This window comes from Microtus pennsylvanicus, chromosome 8, assembly GCF_037038515.1.
Source record: "Microtus pennsylvanicus isolate mMicPen1 chromosome 8, mMicPen1.hap1, whole genome shotgun sequence".
In the NCBI taxonomy this organism is placed as follows: domain Eukaryota; kingdom Metazoa; phylum Chordata; class Mammalia; order Rodentia; family Cricetidae; genus Microtus; species Microtus pennsylvanicus.
Window position 1 is genome coordinate 95,738,073 of NC_134586.1, and position 18,447 is coordinate 95,756,519.

The following is an 18,447-nucleotide window of genomic DNA, read 5'->3' on the forward strand; positions in this document are numbered from 1 at the left end:
TCCCTTGAGCTTCTCAACCTGGACTATTCCCTCCCCAGGAACACGATTTCCACCGAGGGTCTCTGGAACTTTTGGTGAACAACTGTCCTAAATCTATCCTACGTGTGAGACAGGTGAAGAACTTCCAACTCCCAGATTATAATGAATGCCCAGTTTGATGCACATTTTAAGACAGGTAATGCTATTTCCTGGCTATGGGGTCTTGGCGGAGCCCAGAGACCAAGGTCCCCTTGGGGTTGGTGCCCACAGGAGCCTTTATTCAGTCTCTCCTCCTGGGTACAGGCATCATGGGCTCTTGATATTGCTTCTCCCATGAACCCTCCTAGGTTCACTTCTCTGGACAAGACTCCTGCTCTCCTCAGGCAGAGGTCCATGAAGGATCATCAGAAGTGGCACCGCCACATGGCCAGGGCACTAAGACCTACACTGCAGCCAGGGGTAGACTAGTCCTCTCCTCCCGGCAGCAACAGCTGGACCCGAAAGTCCTATCCTGGCTTCAAGGTCTCAGATGTCAAGTTCAGTTCTAGGCTATTCTTGTGAGTCTGTTCTCCATGTCCTGACCGGAAGTCAGGAACAGCATGGCCCTGGGTCTTGACCATAAGCCCAGGATCAGCACGGCCATGGATGTTCTTCCCAGTTTCTGACCTGGGAGGCAGCCCCATGTATGATGTCCCAAGTGGGAACTCACCAGATGCTTTGGAAGAGAGGGAGGAAGATGCTGAGTCATGGGAGTGAGAGCGCTCCCTCTTCACGGGGCTCTTCTTCTCTGAGGTAGAGCCTGCATCAAAACACCCTGCGGACACAGAGGAATCACCATCCCTGACCTCACAGCCGGCATTCAGAAGTCATGAAGACATCACGCCTCTTTGCCTCTTTCTTCTCTCGATCCTTCATCCACCTGGTGCCATTTAAGTCCTGTACCTTACACAAACACACACGCACACACACACATGCACACATGCATGCACAGACCTCCCTAGCTAGAATAAGCTCACAAAGGAGTTAGGAGACTAGAATGGGGTGGGTCAGGACAGGCCAGTGAGTCTAGCCATACCATAGACAAACAACATTTAATGCCATGGTCAAAGTCATGCTAAAATTAGCTGCCACACAGAAGATCCTGGTGAGCAGGCCTTGCTACCTCACAGGATAAGCTGCAACCAGGCTACGGCACTCTTGCCTTGTGTTACACAGTCAGTAGACAGAGAAATAAGAGGAATTTACACTTCTCTCTTTACCTCTGTACCCCCCAATGCACGGCATATATATATTATTAGTTTCTACTTTCCTGTTGTACTATGGACCACAGCCAGACATTGCTCTTATTTGTGTGCCATATTAAAAATATGGCATCAGACTCTTGAAGTCTACAAATGGTGCTGGCCTGGCCTCATAAACTTCATAAATGTTCAGTTTAATACCGGGTGAGCGGATTTCCAACAAAGGGGACCAGGGAGTGAATCTACCTGCACTGAAAACAAAACCATAAACTTGAACCCTAAGACATCACCATTTCCTTCCTATTCTTTAAGAATTCTAGATCTTAGAAGAACCTACAAGAATTCCCGTCTCCCCACACCAGAATGACAGAGAAGGAAAGAAAGGCAGAATCTGAGTGGTTGACATTTAAAGGATGGTCCAGGAGGGTGAGAGGACAGAACAGAGGTGCAGTCAGCCCCCCTCACCTTCCACCCCTGCCTCCTCATCTTCATCCGTACTGCTTAACTTCTCCCCATCACTCTCCAAGACCTCGTTCTTGGCCCCCTTTTCCAAGGGGACATCATTGCTCACAAAGTAGGCAGCCAGGCCCAGTTCCTGTTCCAGGGCTGTCCTCACCAGGCAGGAGGAATTGATTAGACGTAGGTCACAGTATCTCAGAGACCTGGGGAGAACAGAAGGTTTTCATCTGTCGCATGCCTTCCGCCAGGGGGCTCTCCTGCTACGGACAGAGCCATGGTGTCACACCTGCCTTCCTCGTTAGACTGTAGCCCACGGGCCTCGGGTGCATAGAGAACCCCACTGCGAGCGCAGAGCACCAAAGTCTATGTCTCTGAGGGCACCTACTAGGGATCTACTCCCATGGGGCATGTAATCAGGATACTACACATTTTCGGATTGGGCAAAAGTGAGAGCTGAACCTCAGCATCGCTGTTTCCCAGGGCTGGAAACTGACGAGGTGTGCAGCTTCTTAGAGGCTCTGGGATTTTTTCCCATTTAAAAGATGAGGCTGAGCCAGGCAGTGATGGTGTATGCCTTTAATCCCAGAGCTCGGGAAGCAGAGACAGGTGGATCTCTGTGTGTTCGAGGACAGCCTGGTCTACAGAGAGAGTTCCAGGACAACCAGGGCTACACAGAGGAAACTGTCTCAGAAAAAAAAAATAAGGCTGAATATTCCTAAGTACCTACACAGGTACTGTTGTAGACTGACTTGCTAACTAGATATTCAGTTGAGCGATCCACACTTAATGTGCCCCGTATTGTGAAGGAAGCTAGGAACATGACAGCAGTGGACTCAGTCACTTCTGTGTAATCATGCCTTGTAGGAGGACAAGTGACTTTCCATCCCAAGTGCCTGTGTGTAGCTAAAGATCCCAGGGAGTCACAGGGGACATGTGTCTGTGGTGACTGCAGAAACACAGGTAGGGAAATGTGGTGGTTTAATATGGCCCCCAGAGGCTCATGCACTTAAAAGATTTCTTTCCCAGTGGTGGACTCTTTAGGAGAGATCAGGAGGTGTGGCTCACTGGAGGAGATGTGTCACTGGGGATGGGGCCAGGCTCGGTCTCACTCACTCTCTGCCTCCAACTTACAGATCAGATAAAGCCCTCAGCTACTGCTCAGCGCCATGCCTGCCTGCCTGTCGCCACACTTCCCACATGGCCATCAAGGGTTAGCTCTCTGACTTCCCACATGGCCATCAAGGGTTAGCTCTCTGACTTCCCACATGGCCATCAAGGGTTAGCTCTCTGAATTCCCACCATGGCCATCAAGGGTTAGCTCTCTGACTTCCCACATGGCCATCAAGGGTTAGCTCTCTGACTTCCCACATGGCCATCAAGGGTTAGCTCTCTGACTTCCCACATGGCCATCAAGGGTTAGCTCTCTGACTTCCCACATGGCCAGCAAGGGTTAGCTCTCTGACTTCCCACATGGCCATCAAGGGTTAGCTCTCTGAATTCCCACCATGGCCATCAAGGGTTAGCTCTCTGACTTCCCACCATGGCCATCAAGGGTTAGCTCTCTGACTTCCCACATGGCCATCAAGGGTTAGCTCTCTGACTTCCCACCATGGCCATCAAGGGTTAGCTCTCTGACTTCCCACATGGCCAGCAAGGGTTAGCTCTCTGACTTCCCACATGGCCATCAAGGGTTAGCTGTCTGAAAGTGTAAGCATGCCCCTCATTAAATGCTTTCTTCTATATGTTGCTTTGGTCATAGTGTCTCTTGGCAGCAATAGAACAGTAACTGAGAAAGGTGGCTTCTACTCTTTGTACTTAACAACCTACTCCCTCTGAATGGCATCATGAGCCCCTCCTACACCAGATCCCACAATGGTCCAGGTACCAGTGACACTGGCTCCAGCTCTGGTCATCATCCTACATGGCACTGTCTTCTCCAACAGAGACACCTCCCCAGCTGAGTTCATTTCCCCTCAGTCTGAACTGCAGATTTTCCAAACCTCTACCCCCACACAATGGTATCCTTTGAGAAATGGCTAATACTGCTCACACCTCAGACACCTCACCCTGGAAAACCAACCCAAATATAGCATCCATGCCGACTAGGACACCTGGAGCTGGGGTTTCCTCCTCCCCTCCCCATCCCTCAGGACCTCGGGGGCTCTGCTTCCCAACTTACCGTGGCAGCGACTCCCCATGAGGGTCCATCCCACTGAAAATGAGGATACAGGGCAAGCCCTCTAACTCCAAGTAGGTCTGGGGCCTCCATTCCGCATCCTCAATCTTCTGCCACATCTGCAGATGGGAGAAGGAAGGCAAGCTGCAGAAGTGAGGCCTGACTCTCAGGGTTGCTACTTCCTGGGGCTGTTACCGAGCTTCAGCAAAGCTCAGGTTTTTCCTGTCTGAGAGGACCCAACGGCACCACACTGTGGATTAAATGCACTAACTGGTGCTAGTGAGATGGCTCAGTTGTAAAAGCACTTGCCACCGAGTCTTATGACCTGAGTTCAATCCCCAGAACCCACTCAGTAGAAGGGAAGAAGCAACTCTCAAAAGTTATCTTCTGGCCTCTACATGCATTCCGCGACATGTGTACATGCACATACACAATAAACAGTGTAAAAGACATACTAACTAGACATGCAATGTGCAATCCATACTTAACACTGGCCACTTCCTAACCATCCTGGCTCTGGAACGTCCTGAGGTCTGTCCACTAGATGGCGGCCCTCACAACCCATCTTGTAATACAAGGGAAGGATTTTATTCTGCATATAAGCACGTCTTGAGTCACTGTGCCCTCGGCTGCTCTGTTCCTGTCTATCTCCCACAGCAGGGCACAGGTGTGTGAGGATACCCTGTGGCTGACACTCTTGAAGACAGTGGGTGGCTCCAGCTGTCCCTGACATCTCTCCCTGGTTTCTTCAGTGATACTATGTCCTTCCTCTAGGCTTTCCACTTATTCTTTCAATCAATTTTCTCTGCCCCTTTTACATTTTCTGTCACCTGTATATCTTAATAAGAGCCTACAAGGGTACTCAGCTTTGAGGGACCTAGATCTATCCCTTCTTTACCACTGGGACAGGAATAGAGGCCTCCAAGTATGGAATACGATGCCTCTCCTAAAAGGGAAAGTAATTGAGCTGAATTATCAGAGAATAAGCATCAGCTAAAGCAAAGGAAGAGAAAGGTGCCTCAGGAAGAGAAAGAAAGCACATGCTTCCTATCAGAGGACTGGTACTGCAGGCTGTGCTGGGGAACACAGGGACGTAGGAAAGCAGCAGAGGAGGTAGAGGGGTGGGAAGGGCAGGTGCCAAGGGCCTGTTGCCACACCCCCTCTTGCCATCCTTTGGTGGATAGCCCTCTGCCCCCGAGCACAACACCTACCTTGAGCTGCTTTACAAAGTGCTTGCCCACAGTGATGCTGGAGCTGGGGTGGCCCAGGATGATCTCAAAGTGTTCCTCCAGAGCCAACCGTGCCCGCACATGGGCCAGCCGCTCATAGGCCACAGCTGCCAGGGGCGAACAGGGAACGCGCAGCAGGACCATGAGCCCGTGGCCACAGGGGCACTGCTTTGGAGAGTTGAGGAGGTTCTGGGTGATCTCCAGCGTCTCCACTGAAGTATGGTTCTTCATCTGTGGGAGGCCGCTCACAGCCATCATGGCGGCCGCATAGTGCTGTACAAGAACAAAGGTCCTGATCACCGCGCTGTGCAGGCGGGGGAACCTACAAGGAACACAAAGAGACCATGCCCATGACCCCAGGACCGGCCATGCTTGCCACCCAAGACACAGGCAACTCCCAAGTTACAGAAGTGATGGAAACCTGTAAGGGTTAGCTGCTGGGGATTTCTGAAACCAATACACAAATGCCTTGGTTTTGCCCAGTTGGGAGGGAGACAAAAGCATAGGCTTGTTGTAGCTGCTATGACTTGTGCACTTTCCAGTACGAGGCATGAGAGACATGCCTACCTAGTTTGTCATTAGCTCAGGCACTTCATCCCAGAAGCCAGGAGTGATGGTCAATCTTCATTATCAACTCAACAAGTTTTAAAGTCATCCCAGAGATACAGCCCTCCATATGTCTATGAGTGTGCTTGTCTATGAGCATGTTTTCACAAAGGTTTAGGTGAGGGAAAAGAGGCATCCTGAATGGGATGGCACCAACCCACAGGCTTGAGTTGCAGATTTAGTTAAAAAGGGGAAAGCAGCATTTCCCCCCTCCTCTCTTCTTCCTTCTCCTCCTCCTCCTCCTCCTCCTCCTCCTCCTCCTCCTCCTCCTCCTCCTCCTCCTCCTCCTTCTCTCTCTCTCTTTTCTCTCTCTCTCTCTTTTCTCTCTCTCTCTCGCTCTTCTCTCTCTCTCTCGCTCTTCTCTCTCTCTCTCCCTCTCTCTCTCCTCTCCTCCTCCTCCTCCTCCTCCTCCATCTTCTTCTTCCCCTCTCTCTCTGCTTCTTGACTGTAGCTATGATGGAGCCAGCTCCCTTACACTACCGAAATTTCTCTGCCACAGGGCCTCTCCTTAAACCTAGAACTCCCCGATAGGCCAGATTGGTTAGGCAGCAGATCTCAGTGACGGTTTTCTTGTACTTCCCCACACTAGTAGAAGTACAAATGCGCACTCCTCTCCCAGGCGTTTTATGTGGGTGCTGGGGATCCAAACTCAGGCCCTTACATGTGCACCACAAACACTTTCCTTGCTGAAGCTCACATGTGGTTAAAATAGTCACCATCCTCACAATCCACATGGAAACCCCGCGAATTGTGGCGTATTGTCAAAACCTTTCGAGGGCTTTGCTTTACTTGTGGGCGATGAGGTATGGAGCATGAGATGAACTACCATTCTTCAGCTGGCCAAAAAGCTTAAAGCAAAGACCCAGAAGTCTCTAACTGCTTCTCGGTGACTTAACTGTATCCCAGAATAAAAGTCCAGGTCAACAGGAACGAAACAAACATCGCAGGTGACGCTTACAGTGTTCTCAAGAAGCCGTGTGACAGAAGTGCCGCTAACCCAAGGTGCTTCAAATGCAGAAGATGGAGGGACTGAGACACCCAGGGAGGGAGGGAAGTGAATACCCTTCCTGGAGCTCCCTGGAACAGTCAAAGGCTCCCACTTTCCACTTACACTTGATGCAACCAAGTGTGTATAGTAACTTTGAGGAGAAACATACCTTTTTCCTAACGCAGTGACCATGGCCTCAAAGGAGCTGTCATATCGGAGCAAGGGGAGGCTGTGCCCTGACAGGGTGGAGTCAATAAACTCAGAGAGCCCAAAGTATTTCTTATTTTCATGATACAGGTCCACACCCTAAAACACAAGAGCATCGGTCACTCAGATGTCACATTCACAGGGCAGGTTAGGGGTCTCAGGCCAGGCCTCTGGACTGTGTGACTGGCATTTTGAACAGTGTTGATCCTGTGGTTCTGTGGGTGGTACTTTCCAGTCCTCATTCTGGGCCTAGAGCAAAGAACAAAGATGGCGTGTTCCCACTAGTCAAGCTTCCCATTCATTTGGCCCCAAGACCTTCATGGTTGGGGGCGATGAAGGAATAAACTCAAACTCATCGAATGAATCATAGATCCACATAAAATGATTTCTAAATTAGTGCAGAAACTCCTTCAACCTGAGCTGAGCAAAGCCAGGAGAGGTTGTCCAAAATGTAAAGGTGTGAGCTCTGCTCTCAAACAGCGAAGTGGCTAAACACCAGGGCTAAGGGGAGCCTGTCCCGGGGTCACCCCCCCAAGAGTGGTCCTATGCAACTGGCTCACCCCCATCTTCTCATTTTTCCATATGTAAATCAGAACATCCTCTGGTCCTTTTGCATAAATTCATGGCTATAGAGCACTCAGAGTAGGGCCCATGGTAAATACCACAGATATATTGATTCTGATGTCACGGGATGGAAGCCAGACCTCCATATTCTTAGAAGATCCTGGGATGGCTGAAGCATTCTGAAGACGTACAGAATGCTAGGGTGCTTATTCCTACCCAGCTGGAACCCAGCCGTGCAGAATTCTCAAATCACCAGATCTGTGGGGGTTCTACTTTCATAAATGAGGACAGGTGGTGGCTGAAACAAATCTCCCGGGGGAGGGGGTGAGTTCGGATGAAGATGCTTTGAACGTGGCTGCACACCAAGCCATCCATGGGGAGCCCAAACCTCTACCCATCCCAGGGCTCCATCTTCAGCATCTTCATCTGGTGTCAGGAGGACAATCACTCAGAATGTTGTTCTGAGACCCAGGACTTCAGTTCCCCAGGAAGATGTCAAACCAACTATATTGCCTATACATTTAAGATGGGAACACCCAGGGATAGGCTTCCGATATTTCTCCAAAAAGCCAAGAAACCTAACCCCAGGCCAAACCAAACATCCAAGGATCTGGAGCCCACTCATTCCCAACTGGACAGGACCTTCGACAGCTCAGCATCTCAGAATCTAAGCAGACAGGTTAGACCGCGGCCCAGCATCACTCACATTGCTATAGGAGACGGGCCAATGGATCTCATTGTAGGGGCTGATGAGGGTGTGCTGGGTCTGTAGTGCGTACGGGAAAGAGGTCACATGAAGGGTCACGATGTTGGGCGCTTCTTTCACCTCCCTGCAGTTGAGTAATCTGTCCACTAATCCCACAGAGGGGTCACTTTGAGAATAGATGTTATGAACAGCACTGCTGAGAGAGAGAAGAGAAGAGTAATGTTAAACGGAATCACTAACTCTGTGTGATGATCTTACAAGGGTAAGGCACCTGATTAAACGTCTAACATGGTTCCCCAATCTCACCTATAATTGAAGCTTATAGCCCTGTCCATGGCTAGAAAAACAAGAGGCGATAAGAGCTGGGATCTGCCGGGGACTCAATTAGCGTTCAGTACACACAGGAAAACTATCAGGAAAGAAACTACAGTGGATTCCTTGCGTGACACCGTGTGTCTACTCTAGAACAATGATTCATACCCAATCTTATTCTCAGCCAAAAAACAAACAAAAAACAAAAAAACTGATGGGGATGTGAATGAGGAAGGAAGGAGACTCGAGGGCCAGATGAGCCTCCTCATGTCCTCCTAACTTGGCAGAGGGTGTTGGCTTGCTTGCCCAGCATGCACAGAGCCCTGGTTTCGATTCTCAGCACCACATAAAACAGGGTATGGTGGTGCCCACTTGGGACCTCAGCACTTGGCAAGTGGAGGAAATGCAACATCCTTGGTGATATACTAAGTTCAGGGCAGCTTAGGCTACATGAGACCAGGCCTCGCCTCGAATTAAATAATAGAAGTAGTAGTAATACTGATAACAAAACCTACAAGATCAAATGAAGTCCTACTGACTAGAGATGATTCAAAGATAATATAAGGGGAGGGGTAAGGAAACGGGAGGCAGTGGTGGGGAGGAGACAGAAATCTTTAATAAATAAATAAATAATAAAAATAATAAAAAACAAAAATAATATAAAAGAGCAAATTCTACATTTGTTCAGAAGACAACATTAAAGGAATGGGAAGCATTCTGGATCTTGGGGTTTTAGCAGCCACGCCCAACCCACATTTTCTTTGTAAGATAATGGCTGGCACTCTCCTAAATCTAATCAGTGCTTCATCTTCTGGTTGCCAGGCAGCTACCTGAGACAAAATGAAGAACCAAAAGGAAATGGCTTCTACCATTGCGGGATGCTCCGTTCCTCCAAACCCATGTGCAGACTCTATATTTGTAAACTTGTTCTGGTCCTGGCAAGCTTAAACAGCTACAGCGGTGCCAATCAAAGTCTCGTTCTCTGACCTGGTCCAGGAACAAACTTTCTCACCTCCACCAGAGGCAGCATCTAGCTGGTCAGCTCTAAGGCCAACCTCTGGAGGGATTGCTTCCAGCAATCTCCAAGTGACCAACCTCACACACATCTAGGGTGAGATTCAAAGTCCTGTCCTTCAGGAGGGGCCAACCCAGCCATCACTCATGGTCCTGAGCAGAACAGAGTTCCAGCAGAGAGGGCTTCACCCAACAGCCTCACTCTGTACTCAGGAGTCATGGCTCCAAGCCTGGCTCTCCCACCAACACCTCCAATCTGGCTCCCCACTGCACCCGATGCTCCCCCTTTCTGTGGCACTCAGCCCTCACCCCTTGGAGATTGTACCGAGGGACCTCAGATATGCCACGCCCTACGATACTGAAAACTGCCCACAGCCTCTGCTCATAAACACCAACTCCCAGGACTTGCTCAAGACTGGCGCCCTCATCCCCAAGGAGAAACAAGTCACCGTCACAGACCAGGAGGTCTGACCTCACTAGATCCCAGTGGGCGTGGTCGTGGATGAGGACAAAGAGCGTGTGTGGGTTCTGGAAGGAGTTTTGCAGAAAGGCCTTAAATCTTGCCTGGGCCTCCGTGTCTAGTTTCAGAACATGCTGCTCCGCCCTCTGCTTGGTCACAGGCTCTTTTTCCAGGCCCAGCTCCAGCAGAACCCCTGCAACACAGCAGAACACCTCAGGAGCTCCTGGGTTCACTCACCACCAACACAACGTGGGCCAGCCCTGATTGGAGAGAGCAGTAGCAGGAACACGTGCAGTGGAGATAACACAGGCCCAGAGAGCTGAGCAAAGGTCTAGCTGTGCGTGTAGTGTCCCCACATAGGGGTGCCAGCAAGCGAGCACCTAAATCAGCAGCTCTCAAAGAGGTAAGATTAAGAGATGGGAAAGGCCCAAGCTCCTAACAAAACCATCTCAGGTTCAAGTCACAGGCCCAATGTCAAGCCACTGAGGAGGTAAGATATGCTATATGAATGCCCATTAACAGCAGCCAGTCACAGAAAGAGCAAAAGGCCAACTGGTTCTATCTCTAGTCTTGAGAAAAAATCACTGCCTTTGGACATATTTTATGGTCTCTAATAAATGGGCGGCAATGATACTTGCTCCATCTACCACACAGCGAAGTATGGCAACAACATTCTTGTGAGTGGTAGTTTGAGTGTAATTGACCCCCAAAAGATCACAGGGGGCAGTACTATTAGGAAGTGCAGCCTTGTTAGAGTAGGTGTGGCCTCGTTAGAGAAAATGTGTCACTGTGGGGGAAAGGTTTTGAGGTCTCCTCTAAACTGAAGCCACACCCAGGGTCTCAAACCACTTCCTGTTGCCTGCAGGATCAAGATGTAGCTCCTCCACTCTCAGCTCCTTTCCCCAGCACCATGTCTGCCTGCATGCCGCCATGCTTCCCACCATGATGATAACGGACTAAACCTCTGAAACTGTAGGCCACCCCAATTAAATGTTTTCCTTGTGAGAGTTGCCGTGGTCGTGGCATCTCTTCACACCAATAGAACAGTGACGAGGACAACCAAATGGATAGAGCAATGCTCTTCCCGTGGGCTTCAAAGCTCTGCCCCTGAACCCAAAGCTCCTCCCCTGAGCCTCAAAGCTCCTCCCCTGAACCCAAAGCTCCTCCCCTGAACCCAAAGCTCCTCCTCCAGGCTTTAAAGATCCTTCCTCAGGCCTCACACCTCCTCCCCCATGCCTCAAAGCTTCACCCCTGGGCCTCAAAGCTCCTCCCTCAGACCTCACACCTCCTTCTTGAAAGGCCCCCCTACCTGAATGCCAGACATGGAAGACGGTCTGCTGATAGGTCACTTCTGATGGTGGAATGCAAATGAGAAAGTCCACCTTCTCGAAGGACCCCAAGTCCAGATTTTGGGTGCTGGAATCTGCGATTGAGCATACGTGCGAGAGGAGCTTCTGTGCCACCGCCAGCTGAAAGGGCCGGACGCCCCGTGGCTCCAGACGGTAACCTGCAGCCAGAGCCCCGAGGGATCCCTGATGAGCACAGCAGGCAGCTACCACCCTCAGCTAGAGAGACATGCAGGAAGGGAGGCCTAGCACACACAGCCATATAGAGAAGAGAGGCACTCATAGTCATCAAGAGCGTGCACGCTCTCTGCCAGCCAGACCCTGGGGCAGCCTCACGGGCCTCCTCCTTCCTCAAAAGTCTGAAGCAAGCACTCATGCAACAAAAGTAGTGGTAAACTCTGCCTGCCGACGCTAGAGTTGGGAAGGGGCACCGCGCTCCGTGAGAACCCATTTCAGGAGAGAAATGGTCACAGCTCCTTAAACCCTCCTCTGAATGAGCTACTACAACAGTGCGCTGAGAGAAAAGAAATCGGCGTGAAAGGAATGTCAGGAGTGGGCGACCTCACATCAAGTAGGGCTATTTTAAGCCTTCTAGGTGCACCACGGGAACTTTAAAATCTCACAACTTCCGGACAGATGCTGCAGACTCCAGACCCATCCCTGCAGGTTTTCACCTTAGGTGCTGAACACACCTGAGTCTGACCACCCGCTCTGCGCCTCTCTGTCCGCGCTTGCGCACACTCCAGCCTACACTCACTGCGCACACCCACGCACAGTGGAGCCAGCATTCCCGATGCAGCAGCCACTCCCTCTGTCACTAGGGTGCCCAATGCATCCTCTCCCTCTGCAACTCACTGTGCAGGTCTGTGACCCTCCCCGCAACTCACTTGTGCACACGGGAACCCCACTGGCATCCAGCGCGGCTGTTTTCTTGGTAGAGGAAGCAGTGAATGAGGACGAGACATGGCCTTGATTTTCCTGGTGAAATTTGTCCAGCAAAATGTCAATGTCACCCTCTGCCCAAAACAGAGAACAGAAGTGGGTTTTGCATCTCAGAGAAATTCGGCAGACCTCTCTGGACCAGCTACTATGTCTGGTCTTGGCCTGAAGTAATGTGTGGAGAAGGCGTGGGCTTCTATGCAAAACTGTATCCATGAGGGGGATCCTACCGTGGCTTTATGGGTGGTGGGAGAAAACAAAATAGACTACTTGAGGTCAGAGGCGGAGGGACTTTGTGCCTTTTCAGGCAAAGATTGGTCCCTAGAACTTTTCTGGAGTGCATTAAATGAGTCCTGAGGGACCAGAAGCTGTAGAGAGGAAGGGAATCTGAGTGGCTGAATAGACCACAGAGAGAGGGGAAAAAAGGGTTCTAAACACAGGGAGAGCCGTGTGCTAGGGCCCAGTGTAATCCTAGCACCTGAGAAGATGAGGTGGGTGAGGCCTAGGTCTCAAAAATAAAGATACAGACAGACTGACGACTGACTGACAGACAGAGAGCACAAAACTCTTCTCTGACCCTGGACCTCTACAACCAGAGCAGGAAGACAGACAGACAGCCAAAAAGCTGCAATAGGAAGGAGGCAGGAGCGGCGTCAGTGCACAGGAGTGGGGGCTCAGGCAGAGAGGCTCGGCTGCTGCCCATCCCAGGCATGAGGGCACCCCAGCAATCTCCCTGCCCCACAAATGTGCTTCTCAGTGTGCGCACTTGCACCTGCCTCTCACGGGCTTACCTGGGCAGAGGCTGCTAAAGAAGGCTCCCAGGGAGTCCACTTTGCCCGTGACCAGCTCATAGTGGACTTCTCTCTGGTATTCCGCAGGGCTGAGGAGGCTTTCAGAGAGAATCCGGGCTTGGTATTTCCCTGGAAGACAAAAGGTAACCGTCGCTGGGTCCTCAGTATAGAATCATTGTGAGTTCTTAGACAACAAGCTTCCTGTCTGACCTACCCCTGCAACATCCTGGCTGAGGGGAATAAAAAAAAGGACTGAGATGGTCAAAAGCACTTAGAGAACTCCCCCGGGGCCTGCCTCTGCCTGTGCCAGCTGTGTGGCACAGACAAGTCCCCTAACCTTGCCAGACCTACCATCCTCATTGGTCCCCAGTGGCTAACAGCTGTGTTGGCCTCACAGAACACAGGCAACAGTGCCAGACACACACATCCAGAGGAATGGGCTTATTAAAGATGGTGAGACTCAAACTCAGAAAGATAATTAATAATTCATAAAGAACAATAAGTTTAGGTTTAAGTGGCCATTGAGAGGCTGCATAGGAACAAGGTGTGCTTTTAATTAAAAGGTTCCCACAAAGGGGCTGCAGAGATAGCTCAATGGTCAAGACCACTGGGTGCTCTTCCAGAGGACCTGGGTTCAATTCCCAGCACCCACATGGCAATGGCTCACAACTGTCTCCAACTCCAGTTCCAGGGGATCTGACATCCTCACTCAGTCATACATGCAGGCAAAACACCAATGCACATAAAACAGAAATAAATTCAATCAAAACAAAAAAAAAGCCACCCAGAGCATGTGTGCTTGGTGCTTACTTTACCAAGGAAACTCCCACCATCATTTCATCCTGAATCTCAGCCACAGGAGCAATGGCCACACACAGTAGGCATTCCGGGAAATTTTAATACTTTAACCCACAAAGTGGATCATTGTTTCTTATCTCAGTCTCATCCCTAGATAACTGGAGGCCAGAATGGTGGAGATGTGACTGGATTTCTTAGAGCCAATTTGTATAGCCAGGGCAATTCAGACTGCAAAGCTGGGCCCAGTCTCTCCAGAGGCCAAATGGTCATTGCTAACTTAGCTACTGACGGCCGGAATGTCTGTAACTACGCATGTTTCCAGGGATGAGCAGCTGAGACCAAGACTCCCTTCTAAAGCCACCAACATGGGCTAAGGTACTAACTGTCCTGCAATATAAAGCCCCCAAAACAAAAGGGGGGGCCACCAAGGTGAGAGGCTGGGTAATCCATCCATAGCATGGCTTTCCCATTGGCCAAGAGACAGCCAGGACTCACCAGTGACAGCGATGCAGGAGTCGATGGCGGCATTCCTGCAGGCACAGATGATGACCACGTAGTTGGTCTTAGAGAGTTTACCCTCGATGAGCAGCCGGAACATCTCGGAGAGACCCTCGGCCAGGGAGTAAGTGCACTCAATGACATGCACGCTGTCATTGCAAGAGCTGGCAGCCAGTCCTGCCAGCCAGGGCAGCTGTGCAGAAGTCACGGGGGCTGCAGTGTTGGGGGCTGGTGGGAAGGGCTGTGGAGGCGCCTGCTGGTACTGCCTGATCTCTGTCAGATGTGATTCACGCCAGGAGCGCAGGAAGATCTGCTCCAGGTCCTCCATCAGTGGCACCTGATCAGCAGCTGCAAGACACGGTGGCGAGAGATGACATCAGTGCCTGCTCATTAGGGGCACAGGCCGCTTGCCACCAATGCCATGGGCAGCTGAGACGACGTGGGCATGCTTAAAATCACACAGCCTGAAATAGTGATTAGAGAACAGAGGAGAACATAAAATGAAGTCAGCCAGCAACCTGCCATCTCGAAAGAACCACAAAGAAAAACAAAATACTCTCTCTCCATCTACCGTTAGGATTGTGGGTACTCAATGTGATTCTTTACCATCAACCCTACAATCAGGTTCCCATATCTTATGGTCTCCCTGCACAGCTCTACCGATGGGTGTGTAAATTATTCTCTTGGGGGGGGGGTGGCATTTGGTCATCCTGGTTGCTACTGCAGATTTCTGTATTTCTTCAAGGAATTCCTCTGTAGGTACATCTGAAGTGCATGCCTTTAGGTATACTGTGTTACTTCCTAGGCATGCTGGATAGTTTTATTTCAACTTGACACAAGCTAGAGTCCTCTGGGAAGAAGAAACCTCTACTGAGAAAATAGGACCCCCAGACTGGCCCTGACTGCCAGGCAAACGTGCTTGCGGTTCCTTGATGGCTATGTGGGAAGACTCTGCCCATCGTGGGTGGTGCTACCTCTAAGCAAGTGACCCTGGATGGTGCAGGAAAGCCAACTGAGCAAGCCAGTAAGCAGCACTCCTCCATGGCCTTTCCATCAGTTCCTGTCCTGTAACATGAAACTATAAGCTGAAATAAACCCTTTCTTCCCCCATGTTGTTTTGGCTGTGGTGTTTATCAGGAGAATTGAAAGCCTGGGCTTGAATTCCCAAAAGTCAGCTTTCCCCCAGTGTGATGGGTGTGACAGTTCTAGCCAGCACTCTTAGCATCAATGGGTACCATCTCTTGTGTACTGAGAAAAATGATGTATTCCATTACTCATGTGTCTCTCTTCAGCGACTACTGAGATCAGACATCTTTCAAAAGTCCCTGTATTTTCTTTTGTGAATTATCTGGGTGCTCTAGCTGAACATTGCCTTTGAGGAGCTGGAGGGGAGGTTCTCAGACTTCCAGCTGGCTTTCCCCAGCTATGGGACCTTCGCTGCCCTGCCCACAGGACAGCTATGAGAGCAGCCCAACACGAACGTAAACTTTCTTAAAACACCAAGGTACTTTTGCCATTTGAAAAACTCTGAATTCACCATTCTCAAGTATGAATTCTTTAGGTGGCAATGCTGGGTGACAAATGTCAAAAGGTTGGCCAAGCCTATCACAACTCCCCACTCTGTAAAAGGTAGCTTGCAGCAGCCACTTAGGGCTGTGCCGGAGTGTGATTAGGTGGGCTTAGAGCTTCACTTATTTTTCCACTTATTTCTTGTGTGTGCTGTAGAACATGGGAGCAGGTCAAAATGCAAGAGGCAGGAGTCAGGTCTCTTTTTCCACCATGTAGTTTCCAGGTATCAAACTCATCTTCAGGCTTGAAAGCAAGCACCTTTATCTCCTTGGCCCACCCATCAGCCCCGTTTATTTTATTATTAGATGCCTCCAGATTATGGCTAGTTATTTGAAGCGTGTGATCAAATTAGAATTGGCAGGTTGGCTGTTATACCCCTTGTCTCTAAGAACTCTCCCTTGAGCCCTTATCTCTCTAAAAGCATCACCTCCAGGCAGAGCTCCCTTAGAGGTGGGCTAGACTTCCTACATTTGTATCCTGGTCTCCATTCTCTCTGACCTGATTTTATACGACTTTTGCCACTGCCCCCCTTCCATGTCCTTCATCAAGGCAGCCAGCCTTCCACATGGCCAACCCACAATCAATTACCAGTGCCCCTAGCCACACTGATGGGTGCTCAAGCCTGTGACTTTGACACTGTTTCCTTCAGTGGCCTCTGTATCAACCTAATCACACACACACACACACCCTTAGTGAGCACCAAACTGGCCCTGCAGAGGCTGCACTCACACATAAAGCAACAGACTGATGTTCTTGGTCCTATAGCACACATCCCAACCTGGAGGAGGTGCTCACGGAGACACAGCAGCCGTAGTTGCTCCTGGAGTGACTCCGTTGCTCTAGAAACAAAGGAAACTAGATACAGGCCAGGGAGCTCTGGTGTGGGGAGCTGTCCCAGGTATAGCAACAAGGTTCCTTTGAGGAGATAGTGTATGGGTCAAAACTCAAATGGCAAGAAGGGGCAAGGTTCATGGATGTCCTAGACCAGAGCGCTTCAAATGGAAGCTGCAAGTCCACGATGCTCCGGCATGATAACACTGCACAGGAAGTAGCAACTGGGGCAGAGTGGGAAGGTGGGAGTGGTAGGCTGGCAGCCACCAGACGTGGGAATAAATGTTAATCGGGCAGGACTAGAAACCATCGGTGAGCTCCAGGGAACAAGGAGATGTGGTTTGGTACACAGTTCCCACAGACCTGGAGACCAAGAGGCCAGAGGTTTGTGATGGGGAGGAAGGTGACAAAGACAGGGTGGGGCTGGATCCTGGGTGGATCTGTGCCAATCGATCGGTTCAGATGGGTCTTGGGAAGGAGCCTCAGAGAAACCTGATGCTGGGTCTGCCTTCCACAACCTTCACTGGTTCCGTCCTGATCCTTCTCACCCACTGACTACCTGGGTATCCAGGGTCAAGCCTGAGCTCCTCACTGCCCACCCACAGCTGCTCACAGTGGGTCACAGCTGGCTGGACACTTCCACACAGACTATCCTCAAGCTCACATTCCCTAAATTTCTACCTTTGGATTCAGCCTCTGTGGGATTCAAGAGCTCTCTCTCCAGAGGGCAGTTGGCCTTGAGAGCAACGCAACTAGAAGTAGCCAACAATTTTTTCACTACTTCCCACCGCTCACTTTTTTGCTACACACACACCCACAGCTCACAGTGATCCCTCCTACCCACAGTCAGCCCCCAACTGTGCTCCCACCCACCCATACCCCAATCAGGGCTCCCTCCCACACCCAGCCCGACCTGTACTCTCTTCTCAGCTCTTCCCAAGGCTGTTCCTTCTGGCGGTTAAGTCTCTACTCAGAGGACTTTCTTGATGTCCCTAAGTGGACCCCACATGCCCACACCCCATCAAGTTCTCTCCTGCCTCTTGCTTCTCTTCTCCGGTTGAGCTGACTCTCCCTGAGGGCACAATGTTGGCTTTATCACCTGTGCCTTTGGGTCTGGCTCAGCAGATGAAGGTCAGCGTGTTGCCTGAATATGGCCCGCGTTTTTGCACTTAGACGGGCAGGTGAGTGACTGGTCTCTGAATCACCCCTATTGGTTACACCCTACTGTTTGTGGACCCCCTCCCTGGAAAGGTTAGGGCTAACCTGGTCTTCAGATCCCTCTCTGGCCTCCTGAGTCTAGCTGGCCCTCCCGGTAAGATCCATCCCTAGCACACAGCTGGACCCAGGCTCACCCAGCTGGACGAGGTAGTAGACGGTCAGCAACAGTTGCGTCTCCTCGGATATGGGCTGCATGGTGGAGGCACCGTGCTGCTCGTAGGCCCTGGACAGCGACTGGGAGTTCTGGTAGCAAGTATACAGCAGGGGGCTGATGACCACATCATTCAGGTTTCCGCAGAGGTAGGGGAAGTTCCCGTGGCCTAGGGAAGAAGAAAGCAGCCGCTTGGCAACTGGTCTTAGGGAGTGATATTTCATCTGTACTTTAATAAATAAAGCTTGCCTGAAGATCAGAGAGTAAAACAGTTCCACTGGTCAGCCATACAGACCAGGCAGTGGTGACGCACACCTTTAATCCCAGTAACCACGCTAGTTTGCCATAGAAATCAGGTGGCAGTG

At 50.7% G+C, this 18,447-nt stretch overlaps 1 protein-coding gene across 1 annotated transcript in view; it reads right to left on the reverse strand.

Annotated features, from left to right (window-relative positions):
* The window catches only part of Greb1 (growth regulating estrogen receptor binding 1), a 126,324-nt gene that overhangs the window by 23,437 nt on the left and 84,440 nt on the right, over positions 1–18,447 (reverse strand). Inside the window, exons 11-22 of the mRNA XM_075984040.1 lie at positions 18,066–18,251; positions 14,311–14,661; positions 13,018–13,146; positions 12,175–12,303; positions 11,251–11,448; positions 9,954–10,134; positions 8,156–8,348; positions 6,848–6,984; positions 5,067–5,406; positions 3,859–3,974; positions 1,686–1,882; positions 689–793 (exon numbers count right to left, since the gene is read on the reverse strand). Of these exons, the coding sequence (XP_075840155.1) occupies positions 689–793; positions 1,686–1,882; positions 3,859–3,974; positions 5,067–5,406; positions 6,848–6,984; positions 8,156–8,348; positions 9,954–10,134; positions 11,251–11,448; positions 12,175–12,303; positions 13,018–13,146; positions 14,311–14,661; positions 18,066–18,251 (2,262 nt within the window). The remainder of the gene's footprint in view (positions 1–688; positions 794–1,685; positions 1,883–3,858; positions 3,975–5,066; positions 5,407–6,847; positions 6,985–8,155; positions 8,349–9,953; positions 10,135–11,250; positions 11,449–12,174; positions 12,304–13,017; positions 13,147–14,310; positions 14,662–18,065; positions 18,252–18,447) is intronic.